The 24,763-nt window shown below is 43.0% G+C and overlaps 2 protein-coding genes across 2 annotated transcripts in view; one reads left to right on the top strand and one right to left on the bottom strand.

The window, feature by feature from the left end:
- The window catches only part of LOC124802517 (excitatory amino acid transporter 2), a 294,422-nt gene that overhangs the window by 202,672 nt on the left and 66,987 nt on the right, over nt 1-24,763 (bottom strand). The gene's annotated exons all lie outside the window — the stretch shown is intronic.
- LOC124803264 overlaps nt 20,495-24,763 on the top strand; it is a 47,536-nt gene continuing 43,267 nt past the window's right edge. The window contains exon 1 of the mRNA XM_047264448.1: nt 20,495-20,718. Within this exon, the coding sequence (XP_047120404.1) occupies nt 20,495-20,718 (224 nt within the window). The remainder of the gene's footprint in view (nt 20,719-24,763) is intronic.

Genomic DNA, 24,763 nt, shown 5'->3' on the forward strand with positions numbered 1-24,763 from the left:
AATTTCAGAGTAAGACTTACGATCAAGTCCTCGAATAATTTCTATAAATATTCCAGCATTTGTCATCCCCTAATAGTTTTGCTCTCTACGACTCTTAGAGCCATGCAAGTTATTAGCTACGTCAGGACATGTGGTATCTGTCCCCCCACCTTGTCAGTGTTTTTCGCACACTTCTCTCGTCGCCGACTCTGCAGACGACCAACTCATTTCCCTTCTTCTCAGTTCACTTAATTTTCAGCATTCTTCTTTAAGACATTTTCTTTTCCGTTTTTCTTCCCTCCATTTCCTTACACCACGAAACGTAGCGTGGTGGAATACCTCCAGTGCCTACAATCCCATTCCTTCAAAATAAAATAAAAAACTCTTTCCTTTTCTGTTCGCTGTTCCACACGGAACATCTAATGCGAATACATGAAACTTCAAATTTTTATCCAAGCTGTACTTTTCAAAACTATTTCCTTCAGTATATAATTAACAGTCCGCTGGTAACAATAGTGTAGATACCTCACGTAGAAATACTGTATTTAGAAAAAATTCAAAATTTGCAATTCATGAAAATCACATGTACTGCCAATATTCCACCCCGCTAGTAACATTTTATGTTAGGATTGACGTATATTATTTGAAAGCTCTCATTCTAGTCTTTCTAAAGCCCAAATGTTTCCCGAAAACTGAAATTCGAAAGTTACATTTATTGAAAACTGTCGGTTCCTAGAATGACGTCCTTCCAAAATTTCAGTGTTATTATCTTTTAGTCTTACTACTTCTGTTTCGAAAAATATTTAATTTCCCCAAAATAACATATTTATGAAATATTTCAATAGGACAATTTGATTTTTTGGAACAATATTGGCGGGATTATCAAAGCCCACTGCACTCTAAAACATTCCCTCATAAAATAGAACAATTATTATCATTAACTGAATTTTCTGTCGATGCTTGGAAGAACATTAAAAAAGTTAACACTTCTTAATTTTCTGCAAAATTATGTTTATTTGGTCGCGAACCGACATTCCTCTTCTCAGGCCATCATCAGGAGACAAGTGACTGTCGCAAGCACAGATAAACATGATGTGCGACCTACATAGATAATATTTGTACAGAAGATACAAAAATGACTTTTCATAGGAAAATATTACAATATTTGCATTACTGAAAAAGGGGTATGAAAAAGTTTTTATGTAGAGATACATACAACAAATGATGAGAAATAAAATTAAACTTCTGGCAGATTAAAACTGTGTGCCTGACCGAGACTCGAACTCGGGACCTTTGCCTTTCGCGGGCAAGTGCTCTACCATCTGAGCTACCGAAGCACGACTCACGCCCGGTACTGACAGCTTTACTTCTGCCAGTATCCTGTCTCCTACCTTCCAAACTTTACAGAAGCTCTTCTGCGAACCATGCAGAACTAGCACTCCTGAAAGAAAGGATATTGCGGAGACATGGCTTAGTCACAGCCTGGGAGATGTTTCCAGAATGAGATTTTCACTCTGCAGTGGAGTGTGCGCTGATATGAAACTTCCTGGCAGATTAAAACTGTGTGCCCGACCGAGACTCGAACTCGGGACCTTTGCCTTTCGCGGGCAAGTGCTCTACCAGGTCGGGCACACAGTTTTAATCTGCCAGGAAGTTTCATATCAGCGCACACTCCGCTGCAGAGTGAAAATCTCATTCTGGAAATAAAATTAATTTACAGTTAGAATCCAGAATTTGTAACGGAAACTTAATTCAACGAGGGGACGGGGGGGGGGGGGGAGGATGGACATTAGACTTATCATTTAATACAAGGTCCTATTAAATGAGATATATATGAGATCAGTAATTGTACTGCGTGTTTTTTTTGTGAGTAGCGAGTATCTACCCTGTATATGATTGAGTACGTGCTTATTAAATGCTGCCCTGGCCATTTCTGTGTAGGCTGATTATTGTAGCGACGCCATTAATGATAAAAATTATATAAGTTCTTCCAACAGTCATTTAATGCAAAAATTATAGAAGGAATAATTTTAATCCTAAGTAAATACAATCCGAAAACAAAGGAAGTAGGTTACAGTACGCTTGTTCGCCCACGGCTTGAATACTGCTCAGCAGTGTGGGATCCGTACCAGATAGGGTTGATAGAGATAGAGAAGATCCAACTGAGAGCAGCGCGCTTCGTTACAGGATCATTTAGTACCGTAATCGCGAAAGTGTTACGGAGATGATAGATAAACTCCAGTCGAAGGCTCTGCAGGAGAGACGCTCAGTAGCTCGGTGCGGGCTATTGTTGAAGTTTCGAGAACATATCTTCATCTAGGAGTCAAGCAGTATATTTCTCCCTCCTACGTATATCTCGCGAAGAGACCATGAGGATAAAGTCAGAGAGATTAGAGCCCACACAGAGGCATACCGACAATCCTTTCGACGAACAATACGAGACTGGAATAGAAGGGAGAACCGATAGAGGTACTCAAGGTACCCTCCGCCACACACCGTCAGGTGGCTTGCGGAGTATGGATGTAGATGTAGAATAATTTGAAAACGGCGTCCTGCAATATTTTTCAATTCATATTAGGCCAGCGTTACTGTTTTTATTAACAACAATGTCAATGAATGCTTAATTTTTTAATGTATTATCGCGTAATATTAAAAAAGGATTTTTCATCCATCGTCAGTAGGACTGATGTTTTCAATTTGGGACATGTATGCTATTGTTGGTGACAGCCCCCTGAGAAAAATCAGCCCAGGCTTTTAACAAACATAAAAGAGAAAAGATTTAATACTTCTATTTTTTAAAAACCGTTTCATACAATAAGAATAACGGCACAGTTATCGTTACCATTCAATTAATTAATCATCACGCGATAATAATCAGACTCGATTTCCGTTTTCCCCCTTGTTAAATGAAGTTTTCGTTTCAAACGCTAGATTCTAACTGCAAATACATTTTATTTCTCATCATTAGTTATACTATGATCAGCCAGAACGTTATGAACACCGACGTACTATCGATATAAACCCGCCCAGGCGATAGCAGCATGACCAGGCGAGGAATGACTGCTAGTCGGACACACACACACACACACACACACACACACACACACACACACACACACACACACACGGTGCTTGTAGTATCAGTGAGCGTGTTGCCCATGTGTAGAATGGGGCAGGCGTGTTCGAAGAGTGCTGTGGTGTCTTCCAAATGTGGCAAAACTAAGGTGAAACTACGTCCAGACGTCATCGGATTGGGCGGCCACCCCTAATTACAGACGTTGGACGTCGTAGGCTGGGCAGACTGGGCAGACAGGGGGCTAACTGTGGCGGTACTAACATCAGACTTTAATGATGGACAGAGTACAAGTGTGACGACTCACACAGTGTACCGAAAACTCCTAATGATGGGCCTCTGCAGCTGACGACCCATGCATGTGTCAATGTTAACACCACACATCGCCAACCACGCCGGAAATGGGTATGTGCCCATCGGCACTGGACGTTGACTCAGTGTACTGCGGGACGGAAACAAATTGGTGGCGACTCCATTGTGCTCTGGAGAACCCATGCGTCCAGTGGAGCTCGTACAAAGCACCACGACGATCAAGGAGTATCGCACACCGTTTGCAGACCACGTACACCCCTTCGTAACGATCAGATTTTCCGACGGCAGTGGCATTTTTCAAGATAATGCGCCATGTCACAAGACCAGGAGTGCGATGGAGCAGTTCGAGAAACACAGCGGCGAGTTCCAATTGATGTGCTGCCCCTCAACTCGCCAGATCTGACCCTGATCGAATGCAGTTGATCGTGGCCTCAGAGCTCATCGTGCTCTCCTGGAATTTACGGGAAATTGATGGCGGGCGCGCGCGCGCGCGTTTGTGTGTGTGTGTGTGTGTGTGTGTGTGTGTGTGTGTGTGTGTGTGTGTGTGCGCCCACTCCCTCCGGCGACCTACCAGTATCTCATTGCTTCCACGCCACGACGCGTGGCCATTGTTGTCCGTGCCAAATGAGGTTGATCAGTGCATGTATCTCTACATAAGAACTTAATTTACCCGCTTCAGTTCATGTAATTATTTTACTATGTTACTATGTAAACACTGAACCCAACATGCTGTGTGCACTTAATCTAGAACCACCTCAAAATATCTGTCAATCTTGGAATGAACTTAGGAATGTAGGAGCTCAAATTCTTGATACTAGTAGTCTTCTCTTGGCCAGGAATATCCTCTTTGGCTGTCTGCTGCTTACCCTTCGCGTTGTCTGCTACATGATACCCTGTTTTGATGTCAGGTCTATTGCTGATCTCATTTGTGATACTCCTCATTACTTCTGTCTTTCGTTGGTTTGCTCTCAGGGTACACTCCCTGACAAAAAGATGAAGCATTCGATTGACACGGTCGGTTGTCAGTGACATTATACGCGTACACAGCATCATTGGGTATGTAAATTATTAGAATTGCAATTCTATTTGATAGGTAGAGGAGACACCAGAATGCATTAACGTTGTTCATGTTTGGTGTTGTTAGCAGGCCCCGTGGGATAAAAAAGGGGGACAAACAACATAATATATTGAGCGATCACTGAAGAAGATGGAGATACCATGTAATCGTGGGAGACATCATTATCAGTACGTGAGAGGGTTTGAAACAGGCCTCATTGTGGGTCTCCACTTGGCCGGCTCTTCGAATCGTGCAGTATCCAGATTTGTGGAGCATTTGGATGGCCCGATACTGGACTGCATGGGGACTATATTTCTATATATCGATATTTATATCGATATATTTTTATATCGATATATTGACGAATAAATATCAACGAACCGGCCTATAAAAATATCGGGTGCACATCGTAAATACACAGCCGGTTTTAGAGCTGTATATTTAAGTATTAATTTAACATAAGATGTTCTGTAACAAACAAGCTAGCAGCCTGCTTAAGCCCCTTAGATCAAGAACTGAAAGAAAAACAATGCATGTTCACGCTTGGCGATAACCACTTTGCTAACAAGAGTAACTGCATGTAAGTGGCACAATGAAAAATGTCCGATGGTTCCACCGTTCGGTTTCGTCACATATTGGATTCGGCTGGGACACTTTATGTCGACTTCCCTGTTTTTCCATTTCTGCAAACGCCAGCGAACTAGCAGTTTTAGTGTCAGAATTGCGTAGTGAAGTTAAACGTTGGACTTCCTGTTGTTAGCGCCGAGTGCCAATCACGTCAGAATTTCCCCTCACACATCTCTGTCCACCGCAAAGATCACCCTTGAATTTTTTGTTCATCATTTTCAGCAATTCCTTTTCAAAAATTGTTTTTTTAACGTAATTGGTGTGTTATTTCTTCACATTGGAAGTCTTGTCACTCGATTCACACCGTCCCACCCTTCCGTCCGCCCAGTGCAACAGGATTTCTTCTTTGTGCCACCAATACTTGCTTCACACTATGAGGGAGAAAGACTGGACGCGATGATAGCTCAAAAATTAGTAGGCGTCCTTCACACAATGAAAGTAAAATTATGTTCTACTACAATTACAAAAGAACAGTTTCAAATATTTACCGAAAACTGCGAAAAATGTAATATAAAATAAACATATCGGCCTCCGATATTGCCACTTCGATATCGATATATCGATGAAAAGAATATCACCGATATATGTAGATATTTTGTAGAAAAAAGCACCTTGTAAATAATATCAGTGTATTTGTAAAAATTCAGCATCTTCACGGTCAAAATTCTTCGACTTGTTTGAACTGTGTTCGAAAGCTTGCTGTGTCAAATGTTTCTGCAAATGTGCCGGTTAATAAAAAGTGTGTATTTCATTCTGCAGAACGATACACCTACTAGTAACAGTAAGTTACTTATCGAATTATCATAGTTTTATAAACTTACGTTTCATAATATGGCATTTTGTAAGATGATAACGTGAGCTACCCAGGCCCAGAATTAAACGAATTGTAATGCTGATGTAGACTGTCAAAGCACCTGAAGATGGGCACCCAGCGCTCGAAATGCGTGCATTTTTATTAAAATCACTATTTGTGACTGAAGGTGGTTGTTCTTTATTATTAGGACTTTAACATGGCCACAGAAGAAACATTGCAAACAATTGATAAAACTGACTGACTCGATACTGTAATCGGTGAAATAAAATCACATACCCTGTCAGCCCTTCATGTTTCATTTCGTTTCCCCCTCCTGGGTGCTTCATTTTTTTGTTAGGTAACCTTTCCGTTAATGAACAGCAGAGGCGCGCACATACCCTAGCAGCGACGGGATAGTTTTAGTAGTGCTTCGAATGCTACTCAACAAATGTACGTTACCACAGCGCGTTTAAACTTTTGGCTGAACCTCCTAACTGCCTCATGTGTGCACAGAATCTTTTGTCACAGATAATGATTAAAACTGCGACGAAAATTTTACTTCTTGTCTACTTTCGAGTTCCACCTGCATGCATCTCATCTGATATTGTGCCTCCACCGCATTTCATCTAGTAAGTGTTACCTCGACGCCGGCCGAAGTAGCCGCGCGGTTCTGGCGCTGCAGTCTGGAACCGCGAGACCGCTGCGGTCGCAGGTTCGAATCCTGCCTCGGACATGGATGTGTGTGATGTCCTTAAGTTAGTTAGGTTTAACTAGTTCTAAGTTCTAGGGGACTAATGACCTCAGCAGTTGAGTCCCATAGTGCTCAGAGCCATTTGAACCATTTTTTTTTGTTACCTCGACGTTATTCGGGTAGGCTGTTTATCCCAGCTGCCTACTGCGGAGGAATGATGCAGGAGGACCGCAATGCAGTTGCTTTGCACATAGCACCTTTAAGCGGGTTTACAGTGCTAACAACACGCAAAAATTTCGCGTTAACTATTTAACATTATCCTGCGTCGTTACTGTAACCGTGGTCTCTCCGATCTTCCTTCCTTACTAATTAAAGGAAAATGTCTACACCACTGTCCATTAAAATTTCTACACCACGAAGATGACGTGCTACAGACGCGAAATTTAACCGACAGGAAGAAGATGCTGTGATATGCAAATGATTAGCTTTTCAGAGCATTCACACAAGGTTGGCGCCGGTGGCGACACCTACAACGTGCTGACATGGCGAAAGTTTCCAACCGATTTCTCATACACAAACAGCAGTTGACAGGCGTTGCCTTGTGAAACGTTGTCGTGATGCCTCGTGTAAGGAGGAGAAATGCGTACCATCACGTTTCCGACTTCGATAAAGGTTTATGGTGCGGATTATCGTATCGCGACATTGCTGCTCGCGTTGGTCGAGATCCAATGACTGTTAGCAGAATATGGAATCGGTGGGTTCAGGAAGGTAATACGGAACGCCGTGCTGGATCCCAACGGCCTCGTGTCACTAACAGTCGAGATGACAGGCATCTTATCCGCATGGCTGTATCGGATCGTGCAGTCACGTCTCGATCCCTGAGTCAACAGATGGGGACGTTTGCAAGACAAAAACCATCTGCACAAACAGTTCGACGACATTTGCAGCAGCATGGACTATCAGCTCTGAGACCATGGCTGCGGTTACCCTTGACGCTCCATCACAGACAGGAGCGCCTGCGATAGTGTACTCAACGACGAACCTGGGTGCACAAATGGCAAAACATCATTTTTTCGGATGAATCCAGGTTCTGCTTACGCCATCATGATGGTCGCATCCGTGTTTGGCGACATCGCGGTGAACGCACATTGTAAGCGTGTATTCGCCATCGCCATACTGGTGTATCACCCGCCTGATGGTATGGGGTGCCATTGGTTATACGTCTCGGTCACCTCTTGGTCGCATTGACGGCACTTTGAACAGTGGACGTTACATTTCAGATGCGTTACGACCCGTGGCTCTACCCTTCATTCGATCCCTGCGAAACCCTACATTTCAGCAGGATAATGCACGACCGCATGTTGCAGGTCCTGTACGGGCCTTTTTGGATACAGAAAATGTTCGACTGCTGCCCTGGCCAACACATTCTTCAGATCTCTCACGAATTGAAAACGTCTCGTCAATGGTCGCCGAGCAACTGGCTCGTCACAATACTCCAGTCACTACTCTTGATGAGCTGTGGTATCGTGTTGAAGCTGCATGGCCAGCTGTACCTGTACACGCCATCCAAGCTCTGTTTGACTCAATGCCCAGGCGCATCAACGCCGTTATTACGGCGAGAGGTGGTTGTTCTGGGTACTGATTGCTCAGAATCTATGCACCCAAATTGCATGAAAATGTAATCACATGTCAGTTCTAGTATAATATATTTGTCCAATGAATACCCGTTTATCATCTGCATTTCTTCTTGGTGTAGCAATTTTAATGGCCAGTAGTGCACATTAACGGAATGACACACTGGAGCAACGGCCCTACACCAACGAATTACCTTGCAGATACTGTAATGGTTGTAAGTTGCACATGATCATGACCATGGAGTCTTACATCTATAAACAGTTTACCTTTGAATAATTGTATAACCTCCTACAACTTCAGTGCTGTATTACAAGAGCGAACCATTGCCCAACAAATGTTCAATTGATTTTCTTTAGTTTTTTTTCTGCGACGCACCGTCTCCCAAAGTTTCTCAACGTGATTGTCATGCACAATTTGCAATGACTCGACACTGACGGGATATTATACTGAATTCTCATCTACTATCATATGCCTAGTTCAGTGAAATGGGTGAAACTTACACCTTGCGTTAAAAAATGAGATCGCAATTCCCATAAAAAGCTTTAGTCTGTTTATCACCTCTTTGCTACTTAACTGTATTTTAATTCATAATATTCGTATTTTAACATTTCTCTGAACAGATAAAGAATGTTCTAATTAAATTGGCAATCTAATATTAGCACTCCTATTGTATACGACACGTGGCGGGTCGTTATTTTAGACGTCTTAGCTAGTCATACTCAGCTGAGCGCGAGGTGTCCAATTGGAACGGCACCACCTCTGTCTGCAGTCACGTCACCACGCGGGTAAAAGAAAGAATGCTGGCGGCAGCTCGGTTCTACAATAATAGAGATGCTCTTTTTTTAAGATTTGACGTCTATGCTGTGCAGCTAGCACAATGCTACATCTGTAATACGTCTGATGGTTAAAAAAAATTATGGTAGTACGTACAGAGAATTTGGTGACGACAGATCATAAGAAAACGAAATCACAACAAACCCAATTCTTTTAGTAAACGCAGGATTCATCTGACAGGAACACAGCGTCCGTATTAATTGATGTACTGTTGAAAGACACAGGTTGAGTGTTATTTGGTTAATTGACTAATATCACGAGTCGGGCGTGAGCATCCTCATTGTCCTGGTGACAATACTCTTTAGAGGTTTAAAGCACCGGTCGACACCTACATCAACACCAAGTGGCGAGAGCGTAGTGAACATTGAAGATCCAATTGCTATCTGTCTGTATTGACGATGATGTATGGCTGTGCTTCGAACATCTGCATCTTCAGCTAAACTCCAGAAGCCATCTTGCGGTGTGTGGTGGCGGTACTACTGGTGCCGCTTATCAGTTCCTCCTTTCCCTAATCCTCTCGCGAATGGTGTGTGGGAAGTGTTAGCTCCAGCTTATCGGTTCTTCTCGTTGTGATCATTTCGCGAGAGCTGTGTAGGAGTATGTTGGCCGACTCTTCCGAGGGCGCACTCCGTTGGCGATCCCGTGGCGAAACGCGCCGCTCATCATCGGATCTTGTGTATCTCTTCTATTAATGGGACCTGGTATGAGTACGAGACAAACAATACTGAAGAGTCCGTCGACAAGCGTTTTGGAAGACTTCTTTCATGGATGAATTACTTTTCCTTAAGATGGGCCAATGAATCTCTGCCTGGCATCTGCTTTTCCTTTTTGCTTTACTTGGTCATTCCACTTTTGATCGCTAGTGCCTTTCTCTGTCTAATTATGCGGAATACGATCCAGTTACTTAGTTCAGGGTCAGATGCCAGAGCTGTACCAATCATCGATCCTCAAATACGCTTCAGGCTTTTTGCGTTACAACTTTCCCATAAACACCCTTACGGAGCCCCCAGCGTTATTCACTATTTCATTTATACAGGGTGGTCCATTGACGGTGACCGGGCCAAATATCTCACGAAATAAGCGTCAAACGAAAAAACTGCAAAGAACGAAACTCTGCTTGAAGGGGGAAACCAGATGCCGCTGTGGTTGGCCCGCTAGATGGCACTACCATAGGTCAAACGGATATCTGTGTTTTTTAAAAATAGGAACCCCCATTTTTTATTACATACTCGTGTGCCCAGTGGCAGAACTGTACACGACGTTCAAAGACGTCGCCATGCAATTCCTGGTGCATAGAAATATGGTACGGGTGCAGTCGATGTTTATGTAGCATTCTCAACACCGACGTTTTTGAGATTCCCGATTCTCGCGCAATTTGTCTGCTATTGATGTGCGGATTAGCCGCGACAGCAGCTAAAACACCTACTTGGGCATCATCATTTGTGCAGATTATGGTTGACGTTTGACATGTGACTGAACACTTCTTGTTTCCTTAAATAACGTAGCTATCCGGCGAACGGTCCGGACACTTGGATGATGTCGTCCAGGATACCGAGCAGCATACATAGCACACGCCCGTTGGGCATTCTGATCACAATAGCCATACATCAACACTATATCGACCTTTGCCGCAATTGGTAAATGGTCCATTTTAACACGGGCAATATATCACGAAGCAAATGCCGTCCGCAGTGGCTTAATGTTACGTGATACCACGTACGTATACGTTTGTGACTATTACAACACCACCTATCACAAAGCGAAAAAAGTGTTCCAACTAAAACATTCATATTTCTTTACGTACTAAACGAATATGTAATAAAATGGGGGTTCCTATTTTAAAAAAACGGAGTTGATATCAGTTTGACCTATGGCAGCGCCATCTAGCGGGCCAACCATTGCACCATATGGTTTCACCCTTCAAGCTAGACAAGTTGCGTTCTTTGTAGTTTTTTCGTTTGATGCTTATTTCGCAAGATATTTGCCCCGGTCACTATCAATGGACCACCATGTATATACTCTTAACGGTAAACGTCCTATCACATTTGCTGGGATACTCCAAAAATTACCTTTACGTTTGTCGATTTTGTTGCGTTAACAGCGTTCCATCTGAAATGAAGTCCTGAATCCAGTCACAACTCTGGTCCGATACTCAGTAAGCTTATGTTTTGTTCACTTATCAACAGGGCACGCCTGTGTCAGATACCGTCCTGGAGTCAAGGAACGCGGCATGAACTTCTGTTGCCACCAGGGAAACGAGTAGGTGAGATTGCCCCAGGGTGACGAGCGCACCTAGCTAATAAAATAACACACGGGTTTTGAATGCTTTATCTGTACGCTGATTACTGTTCTTTTACGTTACTGAGGAAAAAATAAAGGTGAAGGACAGTACAAATACAGAAACTTCTCTGGAGAGGTGGTGTGACATTACCACCTGCTTCTATGAATGATTACAAAAGGTAAAAAGGTAGAGATTAAGCAAAGCATACATGTGGCATTATCGTCAGGCACGAAGTTCGTGGTATCGTGCTGAAATGCTCTGTGGCAAGACACACTCGTGCATTGGTTACTATCTCCTAAAAACCCATGATGACTTATAAGCTGGTGAATTTTCTGATGCGAGGATAGCGGTGATATTAGAGGGAAGTTATATTTTGGATTTGCATACAGAAGAGCACAAGCACGTCGAGGCAATCTTTTACGCCTATCCTGTGGTGGTGAGGGGAAGGGGGGGGGGGATTATCCGTGTTGGGAACGGATAGTTATCGACTGACAATAGCCGTCGTACGTCTCTTGTCTAATAGGTAAGAAATGGTCTAGCGTGGGAGCACGTTGGTCACTAAAGTAGTTTCGTCATAGAGGAGACAATGTTTCGACCAGAATTACTTGCCAGTCCGTTACCTCCCTTCCCTCTCTTGCTCAGTGTGGTGAGGGTGCTGAGCAGCCACTCACCTCTTGTAGAGTGGCGGGGAGGGAGGGAGGAAGAGTGCACAGTCATTGTCATGCTGGAGGCGCCCATTTCACTGAAGTCGTAGAAGCGGCAACGGAATGTGCTCTCTTGTATCCTACACTGTTAGTCATATTTTAAACATACATCCAAGAGATATCGTGATCGAAAGCTGAAGCCCTCCATGTCATGAAGTTTGAAGTTGGTCGTCCGATGCACTTATAGGAATGTATAGGTTGCTGTTACGTGTCCGCGCCTTACTTTCATATAATGGAGTCGCTCGATGGACACATTCAGTGTGAATGCACAATCACGATCGACCTCCTGCGGGAGTCTAAAACTAGCGAGGATGGAGGAAAAGGACAGGGACTGTGGTTAGGTGGCGATAGGTGGGGATGTGTGTCGGGTAAGGGGGCGAACCGAGATAGTGCGCGAAATTACGGTAAACACTGTGTCCAGGTGGCGCAGCGGTTAACTCGGCTGCCGCCGGCACGGTAGCTCAGCGTGTTCGGTCAGAGAGCCGGTTGGCTTCTGTAATAAAAAAAAAAAACTGAGTGGAACGATCAACCACCGAACTTGAACAGGATGTCTTGCGACGTCCGCAACGACCAAACACAACGATCAATAACGACAAAAAAAAAAAAAAAAAAAAAAAAAAAAAAAAAAAAAAAAAAAAAAAAAAAAAGGCTGCCTAGTAAGCAGGCGATTCCGGGTTCGAATCCCGGTTCGCAGCTGCCTAGTAAGCAGGCTATCAGGCTATCCCGGGTTCGAATCCCGGTTCGCAGCTGCCTAGTAAGCAGGCTATCAGGCTATCCCGGGTTCGAATCCCGGTTCGCAGCACATTTTCATTTTCACTCGGTGCCGCTGATTCGTCATAAAGTCGCGATGCAGTTGACATAATTAGTTCGTTTCCTTTTCTTTCTCCCTCTCACATTCAATTTATCTCTGATGCTTCCGACAAAAGCATTATCCAAGCCCACGATCATTAGCACTAACGTAATTTTCCATTCTGATCACTTTTTTAAATTATACACCTTTACGCGTTTTCTCTTAACGTATAATAACTACATCCAGAGAATGTCGTACATTGCATATCACTAAAAACCATATGTAACTGTTCCATGGTTCAGTTGTGCATATGAATTTTACTAGATACTGTGTTTTGTCCTCGGAGAACATTCGCAATCATTTGTAAACAGTCTTTTTACTGTCCATGAACGTATCATTTTTTTAATAATCAGTCTCGGCTCACATGAACCAGCTTCAGATCTGTATATTAAACAGTTAATCAACATACCAGCTCGTCAGCGCACCTCACGATGGCGACATGTCTGATCGCCGAAATATTGCGCCCGTTGGACATTATGAACCACTGACAGTACACCCATGCATGTTCGAGCAATCAGATATAGTGTGCGATATACAATGTTGCTGTCATACAGTACCATCAAGTATCAAACGTACCAGAGCATATCCGATCGTGTCGGTTACAAGAGTAGCCCGCCCAAATTATCAGCTAAGTTTACATGTTACACCACAGCATAAAATGAACAACCTGGATTCAACCCGATCAGTATTTTATCTTGCGACACAGCATGTAATTTTTTCTGATAAGTTGAACGGGTTATTCTTGTAATCAGTACAGTGAGGTACGTTCTTGTCCATTTGATGTTTTATAGTACTGTAAAATAGCAACATTGTCTAACGTATGTTGATTTGTTGTTTAACTTTTATTTGCGTATCTAACGGTGGAAAATGACAACCGAAACAGGTCATTTAAAAAAATGAAAGCAATTTAGGCGAATAATTAAAAATATTAGAGTACCATTCTTTTAATTTAATTTTGACGTCGTATTAAGCCGAAAAGTGTTATGACGTAATTTTTTTTAAATATAATCAAAATGCGAATTTACATCAATTCCAGTGATTTCCGGCTGCTTCGCATACGCCGCCGTCGCAAATGACTCTCCCGACGTCAGTGCAACATTGCTACTCTAAAATACAACATTGTCCCACTTATAGCATCGATCTGTATCTTTCATTACACTGTGCAAGGTTATATGTTTCAGGAAGATAATGTATACGACAGATAGACTCTCGATCGTAGCCAGATTCCAGTAAACAGTTCTAAATGACACTCTGGGTACAACATTCGTCCTAATCCCAGTTGTCATCAGCTTACACTCAGCAATTTCTACCAGTCTGATGCGACTGTCCAGGCACGAAACTGTACGCCGACATCGACACTTCAAAAGTTGACAGTGTAACCTCACTGAAGTTCAGTAAACTGCACGAACCTCGTCGATGTCAACCCGACAGTTTTCAATAACGCGCTTCGGTAAGTTGGAAACAGCCGACGTGTGCTCAGCATTTTGACTCTGAGACGCACATCATCCAAGCCACTTTAAAGCACTAAATTTACTGCTTTTCGTCTGAGCACGGTGTTTTTACGAAAGTGGGTTAGTAAGTACTCCCGTTTGACGAAAGACGTCGTTTCGATTTGGAATTAGCTGGAGAGAGTGTCTCGGCTCTGCTCGTTCCTTCTCCGAAGTATCCGGTACAGTACATTTCAGTTAGAACTGCCATGCAGCATTTTTCGATCTGCACGAGTCTTTTCAATTCGGCAGAATCTACGTCTATACCTACATGGGTAGTCACAACAGATCACACTCAAGTGCCTGGCAGAGGGTTCATCGAACCACCTTCACAATAATTCTCTATTATTCCAATCTCTAACAGCGCGCGGAAAAGAGCACTTCTCTCTTTCCGTGCGAGCTCTGATTTCCCTATGTAGGTCGGCGGCAGAAAAATGTTTTCGCATACGGGGAAGAAAGTTGGTGATTTAAATTTCGTGACAAGATTCCACTGCAACGCAAAACGCCTGTGTTTTAATTATATCCATCCCAAAACCTGTATCATGTCAGTGACTCTCTTCCCCCTATTTCGCGATAATACAAAACGAGCTGCTGCTCTTTGAACTTTCTCGACGTACTCCATTAATTCTCTCTGATAGGGATCCCGGAGCACACAGCAGTATTCCAAAAAGAGGACGGAGAAGCGCAGTGTAGGCAGTCTCTCTAGTAGATCTATTACATTTTCTAAGTGTTCCGCCAATAAAACGCAGTCTTTGGTTTGCCTTTCCCACAATATTTTCTCTGTGTTCTTTCCAATTTAAATTGTCCGTAATTATAATTCCTAGGTATTTAGGTGAATTTACGGCCTTTAGATCTGACTGATCATCTTGTAACCTAGGTTTAACGGATTCCTTCTAGCACTTATGTGCATGATCTCACACTTTTAGTTATTTACGGTCGGTTGCCAATTTTCGCACCATTCACATATCTTTTCTAAATTGTTTCACAATTTGTTTTGATCTTCTGATGAGTTTACTAGAACATAAACGACATCATCATCTACAAACAGCGTAACGCGGCTGTTCAGATTCTCTTCTAAATCATTTTATGAAGATAAGGTATAGCGAAGGGCCTATAACACTACCTTGGAGAATGCCAGAAACCACTCCTGTTTTACTCGATGACTCATCAGTTACTGCGAACTGTGACCTTTCTGACAGGAAATCATGAATCCAGTCACGTAACTGAGTAGATATTTCATAAGCACACAGTTTCACTACAAGCCTCTTGTGTGGTACAGTGTCAAAAACCTCAAAAACCGTTTCGAAAATCTAGAAATACAAAATCAATTTGAAATCTCTTGTCAACAGCACTGACCACTTTGTGTGAGTAAACAGCTAGTTGTGTTTCACAAGAACGATGTTTTTTTTTAAAAAAATCCGTGTTCACTGTGTGTCAATAGGCTGTTGTCTTCGAGGTAATTTATAATATTTGAACACAATATGTATTCCAAAATCCTGCTGCATATCTACTATAATGATATGGGCCTGTGGTTTATTGGACTACTCCTTGTGCATTTCTTGAATATTGGTGTGACCTGTCCAACTTTCCAGTCTTTGGGTACTAATCTTTCGTCGAGCTATCGGCTGTATATGATTTTTAAATATGGAGCTATTACATCAGTATACTCTGAAAGGAACCTAATGGTATACAGTCTGGACTAGAGGACTTGCTTTTATTAAATGATGGTGTCAGCGCTGTTTACCATTTGATATTTGTTGGTGAAATACTGGAAGTTCACAGGTCCAGTGGCTGTTTGCACAAAAGAGTTAGTGTACAAATCAATCGTCATAAAGCATTAAAAAAATAATGTGAATGACAGAAGAGAGGTATAAGAATTCTCAATATCTGTTATGGAGTTGCGTAATCGACTTGTACTGCAAATCTGCTACGAAACGACAACACCAAGCAGAAAGACTTAAAAGACTTACTTGACAATGAAACAGTAAAAAATTACAACTATCGACAGACGGAGTTCATTATTCTGTACATGAAGAAGCACTTTGTGCTAAAGTTGCAAGTATGGAGCATGTGAAAAAACAACTGAATTTCTGAAGTCGCACGCATTATACCGCTGTCTGTAGCAACAGTTGAGATGGAATTGAAACAAGAGTATTGAGACTTTATATATTACTACGATGTGCGTTGGTTATGGTAAGGGACATGCCTAAAGCGATTTTGCGATTTAAAGCCCGCTATCGTTGAATTTATGAAAGAGAAAGAGTGCAGGAATGAAAATTAGAACAGCCGCACTGGATTGCAGACCTCGCATTTTAGGTGGTCTTTACTGCACATTGTCCATAGGAAGATATTGCAAGGTGAGAAACGACTTATTTCTGATTTGATGCGGATGCATTTGAAAAGAAAACTGCATTTTAGAAGGGACAGATTCTAACCAAAACACACTCCAGTTACCTAAGGGATTAAGGAAACTTCGTGCTTTGAAGAATTCGGCACTGAAAGAATTACAAGGGTTAGTTTCATAAATGTTTTTCAGAACACTGCCTATCCTACATCTGTTTTCGAGACCGTTTACCGTTTCAGTTTAAAGCGTCCCTGTGGGTGTACAGATGTACCTGTTTGACCTGCAGTGTAATTCCCTTTATAAAGACAAATCTTGCGTTAAAAATGTCCAGAGCGTCTACACTGTTTTCCCCAGGGAGAGCTTCCACATATCCATAACGAGTCTGTAAACGTAATACAGTATTTCGACCAAACAGTGGGCATGCAAGGCTTTCTTCGAGTAGCCGGCCGGTGTGGCCGTGCGGTTAAAGGCGCTTCAGTCTGGAACCGCGTGCCCGCTGCGGTCGCAGGTTCGAGTCCTGCCTCGGGCATGGATGTGTGTGATGTCCTTGGGTTGGTTGGGTTTAAGTAGTTCTAAGTTCTAGGGGACTGATGACCACAGATGTTAAGTCCCATAGTGCTCGGAGCCATTTGAACCTTTCTTCGAGTATGAAACTAAATAAGTCACGATTGCGAACATCGGTGAAACTGTCTCCGTCGGTCTGTGTGCCGACAGTTTGTGTCAGATACAAATTACGCCTTAAGCATGCCAAAAATAATTAAGTAGTACTGAATATAAAACTAAGCCGTATGCAATTTCTGATCGTGGACCACAAGACGGTGTGGCTTTGAACTTCGAAGCTCCGTTGGCAGGAGTTTAGGGGGGATTCGCAAGACTTTTGAATCTAGTAGGCATATGACACCTAGATTTTTAATTATAACCTTGAAACCAAGCAACAATGAATCCAATGGGTTGTTTCCCTCGTATGCTCCAAAGAAGACGAGCATGGTCCCATCACCTGCGAAAGTTACGGCGACGAATTTTTGGGATGTGTAGGGCCTCAAACTCAAACGTTTTAGTAAAAGGGGGAAAAAAGATCACTGTCACGGGAAGGAATGACTCGCGGGTGAAAAATTCTGCTCAAACGAGCTGGGCACTGTCGATACAGTAGGGAATTTAAGAGTGCATGACAATATTTTTGGAGGGTTCAAAATTTGCTTAATAACTAAGCGAAAGAAGTAACTATATCGTTATTATTTCTATAATTGATTCCATGAATTGAGTTTTTTGTTTGAAAATGGGGTATATTATTTACGACAATTTTCGTTGAAAACATATTGTGAAGGAGTAGTTAGTAAGATCCCATGCGACTATTCAATGAAAGCAAGCGAAGTATCAATCTTGTTTCTTTCTATATCACATATTACCCGCGCTGCAAATAAATCTGTTTCGGTTATCATGCAGTACGTTCCTCCCAAACGAATTTATTATCAAGTTATATCGCAAGAATTCACCGTGTCAACATTTTCTGCTTGGTTATTATTTTTAAAACGTATTCTGTGAGGGAACTCTTACTACTTTTGAATTGCATATAGTGTTTTTGGCAATAGTCATTTGCTAGGAACCATTTATGAATGTCATTGCATTAACCGTTATTTCCGAAGCCTAAGTCGAAACAAGGCCCAGGGAGTAGACAACATTCCATTAGAACTACTGACAGCCTTGGGAGAGCCAGACCTAACAAAACTCTACCATCTGGTGAGCAAGATGTATGAGGCAGGCGAAATACCCTCAGACTTAGAGAATAATATAATAATTCCAATCCCAATGAAAGCAGGTGTTGACAGATGTGAAAATTACCGAACTATCAGTTTAATAAGCCAAGGCTGCAAAATACAAACACGAATTCTTTACAGAAAAACTGATAGCAGCCGACCTCGGGGAAGATCAGTTTGGATTAGGTAGAAATGTTGGAACACGTGAGGCAATACTGACCCTACGACTTATCTTAGAAGAAAGATTAAGGAAAGGTAAACCTAAGTTTCTAGCATTTGTAGACTTAGATAATGCTTTTGACAATGTTGATTGGAATACTCTCTTTCAAATTCTGAAGGTGGCAGGGGTAAAATACAGAGAGCGAAAGGCTATTTACGATTTGTACAGAAACCAGATGGCAGTTATAAGAGTCGAGGGGGATGAAAGGGAAGCAGTGGTTGGGAAGGGAGTGAGACAGGAGTATAGCCTCTCCCCGATGTTATTCAATCTGTATATTGAGCAAGCAGTAAAGGAAACAAAAGAAAAATTCGGAGTAGGAATTAAAATCCATGGAGAAGAAATAAAAACTTTGAGGTTTGCCGATGACATTGTAATTCTGTCAGGGACAGCAAAGGACCTGGAAGAGCAGCTGAACGGAGGATATAAGATGAACATCAACAAAAGCGAAACGAGGATAATGGAATGTAGTCGAATTAAATCGGGTGATGCTGGGGAAATTAGATTAGGAAATGAGACGCTTAAAGTAGTAAATGAATTTTACTATTTGGGGAGCAAAATAACTGATGATGGTCGAAGTAGAGAGGATATAAAATATAGACTGGCAATGGCAAGGAAAGTGTTTCTGAAGAAGAGAAATTTGTTAACATAGATTTAAGTGTCAGGAAGTCGTTTCTGAAAGTATTTGTATGGAGTGTAGCCATGTATAGAAGTGAAACGTGGACGATAAATAGTTTGCACAAGAAGAGAATAGAAGCTTTCGAAATGTGGTGCTACAGGAGAATGCTGAAGATTAGATGGGTAGATCACATAACTAATGAGGAGGTATTGAACAGAACTGGAGAGAAGAGAAATTTGTGGCACAACTAGACTAGAAGAAGGGATCTATTGGTAGGGCATATTCTGAGGCATCAAGGGGTCGCCAGTTTAGTATTGGAGGGCAGCGTGGAGGGTAAAAATCGTAGAGGGAGACCAAGAGATGAATACACTAAACAGATTCAGAAGGATGTATGTTGCACTAGGTACAGGGAGATTAAGAAGCTTGCACAGGATACAGTAGCATGGAGAGCTGCATCAAACCATTTTCTGGACTGAAGGCAACAACAACAACAACGTCTTCAAAGGAAATACACTTAGATCTGCTATTGTTATTGATGAGAGGTCAGTAATATACACAAGACAAAGCAAGGGTCCAAAGGAAGAGCCTTGTGGGACCCTACAAGTAATTCGCTACAAGTTGGATGATAACTGAATGCTTCGTACGGAATTTGTTTACGTTGATTTGAACCCTTTTGCAGTATTTCCTGTTAAAGAATAATACTCTAATTACGCTGAAAGTATATTGTGATTTACACAGCCAGAAGCATGTAGCGTAACGGAACATACCAGTGGACTGTGATCTATTTCATGACATTCTTCATTGTTTTGGAAGGATTCCTGATTAAATTTTTGTTTCTGGAATTTTCGCAGGTACACTTTGTTTTAATTTTATTATTTATATTTTTTTCTTGCGACTAGATTCAGAGTTCCAGCCCCGTTCTCAAGCTCTCCAGTGTTCGTATAACATCACTGATTACACGAAATTACAGTTTGACAAGCGCTTGGCTGTATACGTCAATAGCGAGTGCTTTAAAATTGAGCTGCTACCCTAAAACTAGTAGCAAAAAGTTGATGTGCTGATATATTTACAAAACAAGTACTGTAATGTATTGTCCAACGAATTAAGTACATTCCCGCTGCGTGTACAACCAGCCTTCTTAGAAAAGAAGATCGTTTTGAAGAACGAAGAATTTGTTTTTGAACAAATGACACCTTCGTTCCGAACACCGGTGCTTGGTGAACCGGCTTCGTATTCCATGTGGTTAGAAGGGCTGCTGTTCGTCATCCGCCGGTGTGCAAAGGCGCAGTCGGGCCAGGCGTGGCCAAATGGCAGCCGGAGTTGGCACTCGCGCCCCCTCAGGTCCCGGGGTCAGCAGCCGCGGCCAGATATTTGGCTGACGGCGACGCGGCGCAGCGCCGTGACGCAAAACCTGCTGCCGCCAGCTTTTTATACCCGTGTGGTGACGTGGCTGCAGCAGAGGTACCGCCGTTCCATTTGGACACCTCGCGCTCATGTTAATCTGACCAGTTCAGCCGTCAAAAATAAAGCCCCGCCACGCGTTTGAGAACAACGGGGACAATGCTAATGCTGATGTGATCGTGTAAAGGGGATGACCCGTTTTTATTCAGACATCTTCAAGTATGGCCGGCCGCGGTGGCCGAGCGGTTCTGGGCGCTTCAGTCTGGAACCGCGCGACCGCTACGGTCGCAGGTTCGAATCCTGCCTCGGGCATGGATGTGTGTGATGTCCTTAGGGTAGTTAGGTTTAAGTAGTTCTAAGTTCTAGGGGACTGATGACCTCAGCTGTTAAGTCCCATAGTGCTCAGAGCCATTTTGAACTCCAAGTCTGTATTGAGTGGTTCTCACATGACGGAAATCACATGGATGCAGTTACGTAACTCCAGTGGTGATAAAATAAATAAGTTACCAAGGGTGATAAGGGCAGTAGATGTTCCAGTCATTTATGATTCAATTTGACGAAAAGCATAAGCATGATCCACTTATTCTAAAGTTTCTTTACAAAGGTTTTGCACCATGGGGAGGGGGTCTCTCCTATCACGAACGGGTTTACTGTGTACATATTTATCAAATGCTGAGCGAACTGTTCTAAGCTTCAGCCAATATTCCTCTACATTCTCCTCCCCAGAGCGAAATGTTTCAATTTTATTATTGACGTATGAGATTAGTGCCTCTTTACGCTGTTTGTGGAACGTCGAAAGTTTAGCACTTGTTTTAATTACCGTTGCCAGAACATCTCATTGTCAGTGATACCAGTTTCAGTATGGGCATCCTCAAAGCAGTTCGGTCTGTTTGCTGCCATTAAAACTAATATACAGTATATCCATCGTGTGTGCGGCTGGTCCCGGCGGAGGTTCGAGTCCTCCCACGGGCATGGGAGTGTGTGTTTGTCCTTAGGATAATTTAGGTTAAGTAGTGTGTAAGCTTAGGGGCTGTTGACCTTAGCAGTTAAGTCCCATAAGATTTAAAAAGAAAAATCCATCGTGAATGGGCTTCAGAACTACCTGTTCAAAGCATTTTTCAGAGAAGCCATTTAATACTGCTGCGCAAGATGACTTGTCACGTCCGTCACTTACAAAACTGTAATTATCGAAATTTTGGTTTGGGTTATTCTCTCCAGCAACATTGACTCTGTGACTGGAGCCGAGGATTTCTCGAGAGTTTTCGGTAATATCTAAGTGTGAGTCTAGTGAGTCTAGGAACCAGCTACAAATTTATGAAACTTCAATTTCTTCGACTTCAGTCTCCTGGTTACTGTGACGAAAGCACTACTTCCATTTCACATGAGGCTCTCCTGTCGATATACAGGGTGAAAAGTATTTAAACCGACAAACTCTGGGAGGTTGTAGGGGACATCAAAACAAATATTTTTCCCTAATGTCATTTTTTCCTATGAGGATTATTTAAACCAATGGAGGTCATATTACGCTCTTCAGTTGTTAAGAGGCCGTATTACGGTTGATAGAGGGCGTATTACGCTCTTCAGTTGTAGGCAACTGCTGTCCACCAGTGTAGTAGTGCATTGTCGCTGTTTACTAATGGATCGATACACCTGGAGTGAGTACACTGATATGGTTGGTGAGTACTACGTAGCACACCACAACGGACGAGCTGTACAGCGGGTTTATCAACAACAATATCCTAATCGCCGTATCTCGCATCATACGACCTTTGCTGCTTTGTACCAACGTCTGCGTGAGACCGGTTCATTTAACAGATTACCTGGATAGGGACGCCGTCGCACAGCAAGAACGCTGCAATTTGAGGAAGTTGCTGGAAGACGTCCCGCTGCCTACAAGACAACGCATATGGTTCCAACATGACGGGGCGCCGGCACATTTCAGTCGTCGTGTGCGTCGATTCTTGGACCGACGGGTCCCAGAAACGTGGATTGGCAGAGGTGGTCATGTATCATGACCTGATCAATCCCCAGGTGTGTCCCCTCTGGACTTTTTTGTGTGGGGAGAGATGCGCAACCTTGTTTGGGCAACTCCTGCTGCATCAGAAGAGGATCTGGTTGCCCGGATAGTGGCAGCAGCAGGAACAATTCAGGATACTCCTGGGGATTTTGCCCGTGTCAGACAGAACATGATCCGACGGTTTAACCTTTGTTTACGAGTCAATGGAGGCATTTTTGAAAATCTACTGTAATTGAAATTGGGTTGTGTTAATGTGTTGTCTCTTGGTCATAAAAAATGGAAAAGTGTTTGTTGGTTTAATTAATTTGCCGCCAGATAAATCTTCCTCCATCGGTTTAAATTCTCCTCATAGGAAAAAATGACATTAGGGAAAAATATTTGTTTGATGTCCCCTACAACCTCCCAGAGTTTGTCGGTTTAAATACTTTTCACCCTGTACGTTTGGATATACCCCAAAAGCCTCACTGCTCTCAATATAGGGTTTTAGCCAGTTTTCGGTACCTAGTAGCGTCTGAGCTCTACTGTTTATTTCGAGCGCTTGAAACTCTGGCACATAACTGTGGATGCTTGAGTACTTGTTTGCAACGGTTTTAGAAGCCTCGTACGTGACCAAAATTCTTTAGTCTTATACTAATAGTTCAGAGTATCCTACAACTAATATTATCTAAAGGGGATTGATAGTCACCTATTCCAAAAAATCTTGTGTCTAGACCACACACAGCCAGCTACTTGTGGAGCAGCATCTTACGTGTAGCGAACTCCAAGACTCGTTTAGAGGGATGGTGCAGTTTTCAGCCCTAATGCGTAAATAAAGGAAACTGCGGCCTAGCGTCTCACCTTCAAAGACTCTGATTCAAGCCTTCCACTCTGAGTAGGAGGCCAAGATCGGTTCTTTGGACAATGCTGCAGATTGTGAGCGCTGAAATTCCATGAGGTACGTTAGTTTTCTCAACCCCTTCTGCAAGTCCTGGAGCATCCAAGTACGACCTCAGAGCCCAGAAGACCGCCGTCTGAGTAGGAGGCCAAGATCGGTTCTTTGGACAATGCTGCAGATTGTGAGCGCTGAAATTCCATGAGGTACGTTAGTTTTCTCAACCCCTTCTGCAAGTCCTGGAGCATCCAAGTACGACCTCAGAGCCCAGAAGACCGCCGTCGTCAGTTCAAGTGCGAGCCACGACCTGCAGCTGGCTGCAGCCTTGTCCTTCAATGGCTGCCAGGACGGCGTTTCCAGCAAGCTACTCCAGGACTCCAGGCACAAGGAGTGCACATAGTGATGCTCCCATCCATTGCTGCTATTTCCCTAAGAGCTACCACTGTTCACCGCTCATTGGAACTGCTGACGATTAACAGACCTCATAACCTTATAACCTTTAGCGTTTACCTCATCTTGACAAGGGTCACAGCAAGTTTCCCAATATGTGAAATGTCTCTCATTGGATCATTTTCAGTTTATGTGGTAGGCAGCAGCTTAAACTAATTCGTTAGGTGGATGGATGTAGTGTCCTAAATGCCCCTTGTCCCTTATCACCTGTACAAGGTATTTCGTTCTATCGCCGACATCCAACTCGCACCTAAGTAGACCTGTGCCGATAAGTGCTGTATTTCCTGTGGAGGAGACAATATCAATAAGAGGGGATAGTACTTGAAGTAAGTTTGGTATGTGGTACGATAAATGTCTCTCGGCACCTTCCTAACCCACATTTTGGTAGCAGCTTCCAGCTGATAGATAGTGTTGAGTGGTACTTAAGACAGGTAAATAAATTAGTGAAATCAATGTGAAGTAGAAATTAGAAATAAACGAAAACTTAGTTTAGCTTAGAAACAGCGGACAAAGCAGCAGTGGCAACGGCTGGCGCTTGCAAGTCAGCATAGCACGTTCAGGAGAAGCCATCGCCCTCCCCACATAAGCGGAAGCTGTCGATTCTGCCGTCAGGGCATCGCCCGACCGGCTCACGTCAAGAAGATTCTTCGAGAAGCTTTTCAACGTGACAGAAGAGGCCATCGCCCTCCCCACATAAGCGGGAGCTGTCGATTCATCCGTCACGGCATCGCCTGACCGGCTCACGTGTTTCTCAATTGTTACATGTG

Source organism: Schistocerca piceifrons, chromosome 6, assembly GCF_021461385.2.
Source record: "Schistocerca piceifrons isolate TAMUIC-IGC-003096 chromosome 6, iqSchPice1.1, whole genome shotgun sequence".
In the NCBI taxonomy this organism is placed as follows: Eukaryota; Metazoa; Arthropoda; class Insecta; order Orthoptera; family Acrididae; genus Schistocerca; species Schistocerca piceifrons.